Raw genomic sequence first — 8,151 nt, forward strand, 5'->3', positions numbered from 1 at the left:
TAAAAAGTTTGCTCCAAACGGACATGAGCACAATGTCTAAGGATGCTTCCTCAAATCCCCAACCACATCACAACCACATAAAGGTCCACATAGGCACATCAAATTCATGTCAATTGACTTGTGACTTAAAAATGTATGAATGGCCTTCTCCAAATTTCAAGTATGCAAAACCATTCTACTCCCTCGTACGGAGCACGCTGTGAAGAACCACCTCCGGCATCTCTCTAACCCACTTTCTTCCCAATGGAAGCCCAAAACCCGATCAACAGTGTCTTCCATCTTGAAAACATCAAATCAAATAGCACTTTTGATGAGGAACATCTGCAACTCTATACTAAACGACAACATTGTAGACAATATGGAATAGCAGAAATGGTGAGCTATACGTAGAGGCTAGAAGAAACCTTTATGAAACCAAGTACTCTATAAGAAGCTTTGTTGTAGCATAACAATGATGGACGGGCAGAGGCTACGGCTTACAAGACTGATATGGGGTTGAAGAAAGCACCGGTGCAATCTCTAGTGTTGTTGAGACCGAATGTAATCATGTTTAATCAATGAATATCCCTATTTTTCATTAAAATATAATAATTATAAAATTAAATTACTATTTGTGGCCTGAACTCTTATTTCCACGTCGGTTTCCATGATCCACTTATTCCCACATTGGAAACATGAACTTTATCATGATCCAAGTAAAGCATTAAATTTGATAATTATTTTTTCGTTAAGACTTAAATTTTTCTTTAGTCCAAGTCTAACTTTATCTCTAAACTTAATAATTGTTATTATATTAGAGCATAAGCTTAACAATTATTCTCACATTGAAGCTTAAACTTTAAGAATTTCAAGAAAATATCAAAAATTAAATTAGATTAAAAATTTTTAAACCCCAATATATGAACAATTATCATGTTCAAGGCCTAACTTAGATAAACATAATTCAAGCCCGAAGGTCACAACATTTGCCGAGTTCAAAGTCTAACTTAGATAAAAAAAAATTCAAGCCATAATTTGAGAACAATTACCAAATTCAGTGCCTACCTTGAAAAAAAAATTTAACCCTAATATGAGAATAGTTGTCATACATAAACCCTAAAATATGATTTAACCCTAATTATAATACTAATAATATCTTAAAGCAAATGTAATGATCTCAAAACAAATGAAAATGTCCTGCAGGGTTGAAGAAATAGTTAAATAGTCAGCAAAGCTGTCGTTGCATGAATGCAAGGAAATTATGAATGAAGTTGAAGGCAGATAGTTTTTCTTGCATTCATCCAAATTTTACAGTCACAATGGGTGAAAAAAAGCCCGAAACAATTATAACTAAAACATGTATCTTCTGTTTGTCTATGGTTTTTTTTTTTTCAATTTTTTCTTTTATATATATACAAGCTTCTTATAGTGGATAGCTTTAATGGTAATTCATGAAGGAGAATTCACTTCTAATTCAATAACGCTACTTGTAAATAAGAAAGACGAAAAAGGATGATGAGTGCTTTCGTCGAATTACGAATCTGAATGTGTTGAATCAGGTAATATTTCCGCAAGTGACTTATCCTGTTGCTTTTTCAGATACCTCTGAGCAGTCGCATTAACAATCTTGACAAAGAAGTTCATAAGCATAAGCCACACAATGGTATTCCAAATCGAAGCAAATGAAAAGTCCCACTTGTCCTGCAGCAGCATTTTGTAGAACGGATTTGTAAAGTTTTCTAGTCAATCAAAAACTCGGGCAAATATAGATAGATTTCTTGTACAGGCTTATGGAAAATACCTTGATATTCGAAGGCACCGGAGGTGTGGCAGCCAAGTACTTCTCTTTGACTGAATGAAGTTTTGCCGTGAGTGTGGGCAAGTAAGAATCAAATCTGGGTATGAAGCTGAGAATCCAGATCAATTCATTCTCTATCCAGTCAAGGAGTTGATTATTACAGACAGAGATGATAAATACCGTCTGCAAAGAAGGAACCAATAGATTCTTCTAAGAATACAAGAAAATCTAGCTTCATTTTGGACAATGCCATTACCAGTGAGGTCAATTGAGGCTCTGCTTGTATGTAAAACATAAAGAGAACATCACTATTTGCAAACCTGTATGTGAGTTTTAATGATTGCCTTCCCAATCAATGTAGCGAGAAAGAACTTCCAGAATGGTATCCCAAATTGTCCACACATGATGCCAGCAAGGTCAAATAGAGGATTTGGGACCTGAAACATGATTCAGTCCATCAGCAGGAGGTTATAAATCAATAAAAAAACGGCACAAATAAATAGCGTTTATAATCCGCTGTCAACTTATATTATCTTCAAAAGAATATAATTAACAAGGGCTAGCGCTCAAACACCATTCAAGTTTCTCTACCTTGCTCTAACAACATAATACAACACTTCATAAATGAAGTAGAAATTTGCACATTAAATTTATCTTAGCAACGCATGTTTCTAGCTTGAAATTTTTACAGGATTGATATAGTTTAAGTCCTAAACAAGGATTTCCTCTGGAGAAAATGCATCAGAACATGCATTTGTTCATGCACATACAAAACAGGGATAACAGTCAGCCAACCAAATGTTTGCTAAAAATAAATCATCTTATGACACATAAATATTTTGCATTATTCAAAATGATAAATAACAGAATGAGAAAAAAAAGAGCATATAACTGACCGAGGCGAGCAGTAAAATGGTGAAGAAGTTCATGTGTTGAGAGTGAGACAACAGCCAGTGCTCGATCTGCTTCAGGTGAGTAGCTATGAATCCATTATCCTCGCTTGAGGAATGATCCAATTCTTCCATTGGTTCAATTTTTCTTCCTGATACACTTGCTGGATACAGCATGAAGATCAACATAAGCTGGTTATTCTAACAGTATGGAGTGCTAGTAGAAAATCTAAATGGAAATAACAGTCTTTAGTAGACAACCAACATTAGGACAAAGAACAACCTAGCGCCTCAACTTCATGGAGAAAATTCAATCATCCACCAAAGCAGAGTCAAAAGTTAAATTAGAAAAAAAGGCAACTACAATGCAACCAAAGCAAATTTGATTAAGACACAAAATTGAAAACCTAGAAGTTATTAATCAAAGAAAAATATGAAACATGAAAACCCCATTTTCACAGAGCACTATAGAAGGGGAAAAAAAGATGGGCTCCATAATTTCTTGGAATAAATGGGATCAAGGAACTCCTTTGCACTGTAAGTACAATATGTTTAAGTTGCAAAGTTAGTATTATATCACTTATCAAACCCAATGCAAAAGTGATTGGATCATCCTCCAGAAATACCCTCACCAGCCTACCATAAACAAATTCTTCTAGCAAACCTTGTTGTAGTTAAAATATATAGTGTAAAGATGAGGCTCACACCTGCCCTCGAGATAAAGTAAGGAGGAAGCTCTCCAAGTGCAGTCCCAAGACCCCATAAAATAGCCTCAATCTGCACCTGCGGCAATATACTGCTAATAGGAACCCTTGACCCATGTGATGATGAAAATAACGGGGGCCCAAACTCTCCGCAGGGTTTATCCAGCCATGAAGGAACTCTCTTCAACTGTATTGTATCATATGGAGCACTTTTCAGGTCTATTCGTCCACATTGCATTGCTTTTATTGTAAACAAGGCAATATGAGGACCCAAATAAAGGACAAAAGTGTGCAGACCAGATCCTGGAATAAGAAAGATGAATTCGAAAAATGAAAGAATCAGATCAAGGCATATCTCTTCGTGCATCCAGAAAATTTTCTTTTTGTTCCAACGCAGCATAAAAGACAATCAGATCAAACTCCAGAAATATTCGTAGGCACAGAAGTGTGAATAGCAGAAACCAGAAAAAAGGGCTTCCTCCCTTGCATCCACATAAAATGTTCAAAATACATGGGTACATCATACACAATAATCTTTGAAACATTCACTGAAGTGCTACTGCTAATACTCAAATTATTCCAGTTTGCCAGTTTTTCAACCACATTTGGTAGAATCGGACTAAACAGCCTAAGCCACTTCAAAATTTCTTTTAAAGGAAGAAACCCATCTAAAAGATTAGAACTGTGCTGCAATGCAGAACAAAACTACATATTTCCAAAAATACCATTTGATATCTGCTTAGTCAGCCAGTGGCAGTAAGAAAGAGTTTAAATACCTAAAAAGCATGCTAGTATAATAGCAATGAATTATTCATCAAGAACACTCCTCCAAACAACACAAATGATCTTCTCAAATCAAAGTTCTTACCAAGACCAATTGAAGATGCAACACCAAGTGCAATCCACCATAATCCAAATCGAACATACTGAGAAACTTCCTCAACATGCTGATGAAAAATGTAATCAAGATATCAACTGTTAATTATTGTTTCCACTAATCTGATTATAATAAATGATGAAAAATAAGAATGAAAAAATAAAATACATCAACTAAATCTTGAGCAAAAACTTACACATAAAACAAAAAAGGTTCAAATTAAAGTCATTAAGGGGCAATAAGACCTAGCACAACCCCACACCCTCCCCTAACCCATACACAAAATAATAAATGAAAAATGACTATGATAGAAGTTGGAACTCTTGAAAATGTATGGTTATAATAAAACTCTAGCTTCTGTTTATTACTTGAGAGAAAATAATAATAATAACAATAATAATAATAGTGTGGCTGTAAATCTATTTTACAGCACAACTATACTAAGGTTAAAGATAAAGTTTTATTCCCAGCCCTAGATTTAAACCCTAAAATTAACTAATAATCCAAGCCATCTATCTTTATATCTAACCATTAATAAACAAGACAAATAATAACATAATAATAAGAAAAAGCTCCTGCATCACTTTGAATTTCTCAATTCATAGTTAAATGAAGCAGATATGCACAGCACTAGCTCTAAACAAATAAGAACCTTCACAACAGCATACCGAGGTATGCTGCACATCAACAGAAAACCATGACAAGAAAAGATGGATATAGTAGGATAACCTACAAATTTTATTACCTTTTCATGAGGGCCCTCAATAGTCACAAGCAAAATTCCAAGAACTGCTATTAGAGTGCTTGAAAGCATAAGCCAACCACCCTTTGCCAAAAGATATGATGCTGATCGCTTGATATATTGAAGGATAGCCAGAAGGAAAAACCTTGATGTTTTGACTGGCTGTGTAGTCAATGTTAAATTTTCCAATTCTAGCCTATATCTCTCACGAAGATCTACAAAATGTAACAAGTCAATCAGCTATGAGTCTAGAACACTCCAAACCAAACATTTTCCTTTTAAGAGGAAATCAAAATAAAGCTAATATTATCCAGCATTTATGCTTAAAAGAAACAGTCATATCCTCCTCTAATCCAATAATGTAAGATGCAGAAGGATTTTCAATGAACTTTGATGCCCCAAAAGTACCCAACAATTGCCTTTTTGCACCTTCAGGCTTCAAGCCCAAAATCTACTTCATTTTTTAACCCTTGTCATTCATTCAGCTCATTTTAAGCAATCTAATAATTAACCAAAACATTTTTTCAGATGAACTCGGTTAACTTAACAATTGATTTATACAATAATTACAATAATAAAAAGACTAATCTAATTAATAAACTAGAACAACTCATAAATACTAAGAGATCTAGGAAAACCCAATCTCATTCGAGTTCTTAAAATAGAATTAAATGAGGGGAAACCAAAATAAGGTGATAAAATTCAAAATTTTAGAAGAAAAAACTTATAAAAACTTGCCTTGGACAGACGATTCCATTTGTTGGGCAGAAGAAGTCGCGCCTTTGCCTGACCCCATCACCAAACAAACATATTACGATTCAGTTTTTTGTTTGTTTGTTTGTTTGTTTCAATTTCTTCAATAAACTTAAAATTTTCGTCAATATCTATCACTTTTGGTGATGAAACGCTTCGATTCTGGGCAAGAATCAAGCGCTATAAAATCGTATTACTTGAAAAGGAATCAACCACTTTTTTCCTTTTAAAATCACTAGTAATAACAACAAAGAATTTTCTTTCTTGAAGCAATATTGTAGATCTAGATAAGAAGAAGAATATATCAAAAGCTGAGGAGAACAATATTTGCGTATCTCCTTCTAACTTTGAGGGTTTTTTTTTTTTCTTTTTAAGCTCTCCTTTAATTTAATAAAAAACCCATTTCGAATATTATAATTTGATACACTTTTATATGCCAAAACTTGAACAAAATTGTTGCGTATGGTATGTAAATGTAGGGTTAATTACATTGAAAGTCCTCAAACTAAATTTTAATTTGCTCCCAATTTTCAAAACATTCTAATTTCAAAGTATAATGTCATATTTAATCTTTTTTTATTAAGAAAAGGAACATCATAAATTGAAGAACAAAAGTGTCTTATTACACAATTTCCCCCAATCACCTCAGCAGGCATAATAGTACGATATAGTACTCGTTTGTATTGTAATAATTTGATTCTATTTTGTGATTAGTCAATTAGTCTATTTGTATTATAATAATTTGATATTTATTGTTTTTCAAACATATATCTATATTTGTACTTATAACACTTGTAAAAATTGCTCCAAAAATCTTGCAAGCATGCCTGCACACTGGTTACCCTTTCGAAATATGGGCTTCAATTGGCACGACGAATGCAATAATGTATAAAAGTACAAAGTAATGTATTAATTGTCTCATTCCTATTAAGCATCGAGTTAATGACAATATAGCATCAAGTTAAATCTGATTATGGGTTGGGCCACTCGCTTCGGTCTGAAGATTCGCTCGAAAAGTAAGAGGGTCTGAAGATCTATCTGGAAAGCGAGTCGTGCCTCAAGTAAACTTTTTTGACCTGAGCTCAGCTTGACCCGAATTTGTAAAAAAAAAATATTGTTGTTTTGCTACTATTTTACTATTATATTGCTACTATTTTGTTGTTATTATTTGAATATTGTATAACTCTAATTTTACTACTACTTTAGAGGTATTTGCTTGTTAAACTGTACATATCTTAGTATTATTTCTTTTTTTTGTGAATTATAATAATAGGGCAAAGCTCGAACAACAAACGCGATTAGCGCGACTCGAACCCAAACCACCACCTGGGGCGATGAACATTCTTGACCATCAGGCCATCACATGGGGCTCATATTAGTGTTATTTAAGTATAAAGACTTTTTTTCATTTATTTTTAATTTGTTAGGAAATATTTATTTTTTAATATTTTTAGTGTATTGATATATTATATTTTAAAAATGTATTTTTATATAAAAAATAATATAAAAAATTAATAAGGATGAGTCAAACTCAATTTTTAACTTTTTTATTTAAATGGGTCTTAGGTAAAATTTTAAGTCTATTTTTCAAGTCGGGCCCAAACTTAAAATTTTGTTATGGTACGAACTGGCCCATATTCACCTTTACTGCACACCGATTGCCCTCTTCAAATGTGTGCTTCAATTGGTACCGCAGAACGCAAAATGTTTAAGAGTATGAAGTAATGTATTTATTAGTCCCATTCCTATTAACCACCGAGCTAATGACAGTAATAGCATCAAGTTCTACTAAAATGTAGCACGGACACTTGTAGCATGTGGTATATGCCTGAAAGCATAAGCAACCCAATTCCCTTGATGATCCCGAACGGTCATGCCTATACTAGCTCTTCCCATATTTGCATGGTTGGACCACATATTAGTCGAAGAGAAGCATTTTGGGATCAAGTTCCTAACATCGCAACCTATGTCATTTTGGATTTGCATGGGTGATTTTTAATGATATTTTGCATGGCTGTGAAAAAATAATATCCATGCTAGGCCAGAAGGGCAAATAAAGTGCTTCAGGATAGTCATATTGAATGATGGTTTGCCGGATTTAGGATTCAATGGACTTGGTATACTTGGTCTAGTAGACGTGACACCAATGAGTTGGTAAAGGCAAGATTAGACCACTTTTTAGCGACTAACAGTTGTTTCGAGAGCTTCCCATTATACAAAGTCCAACATTTATCATGTCCATCCTCATATCATTGCTTGATACTAATGGTAATAATAGAGCAAGGGGGTCATAGATGGAGAGTGTGAGCAAATTATTATCGATACATGGATAGATTTGGTGCATATGAACATTATGAAAAGATTAGAGAAGGTTGGCAGCAAGCTAATGGATTAGCGTAAGGCTAATG

At 33.8% G+C, this 8,151-nt stretch overlaps 1 protein-coding gene across 1 annotated transcript; it reads right to left on the reverse strand.

Annotated features, from left to right (window-relative positions):
• Positions 1 to 1,245: 1,245 nt before the first annotated feature.
• Positions 1,246 to 6,166, reverse strand: LOC107942896 (vacuole membrane protein KMS1). Its single transcript, XM_016876628.2, has 8 exons — positions 5,729 to 6,166; positions 4,994 to 5,205; positions 4,240 to 4,318; positions 3,375 to 3,674; positions 2,674 to 2,831; positions 2,098 to 2,214; positions 1,781 to 1,960; positions 1,246 to 1,680 (listed from the first exon to the last, which is right to left on the reverse strand). Exons 1-8 carry the CDS (start codon positions 5,784 to 5,786, stop codon positions 1,513 to 1,515), a joined length of 1,272 nt encoding a protein of 423 aa, XP_016732117.1. The 5' UTR covers positions 5,787 to 6,166; the 3' UTR covers positions 1,246 to 1,512.
• Between the last annotated feature and the right edge of the window lie 1,985 nt (positions 6,167 to 8,151).

This window comes from Gossypium hirsutum, chromosome A02 (assembly GCF_007990345.1).
Source record: "Gossypium hirsutum isolate 1008001.06 chromosome A02, Gossypium_hirsutum_v2.1, whole genome shotgun sequence".
Taxonomy (NCBI): Eukaryota; Viridiplantae; Streptophyta; class Magnoliopsida; order Malvales; family Malvaceae; genus Gossypium; species Gossypium hirsutum.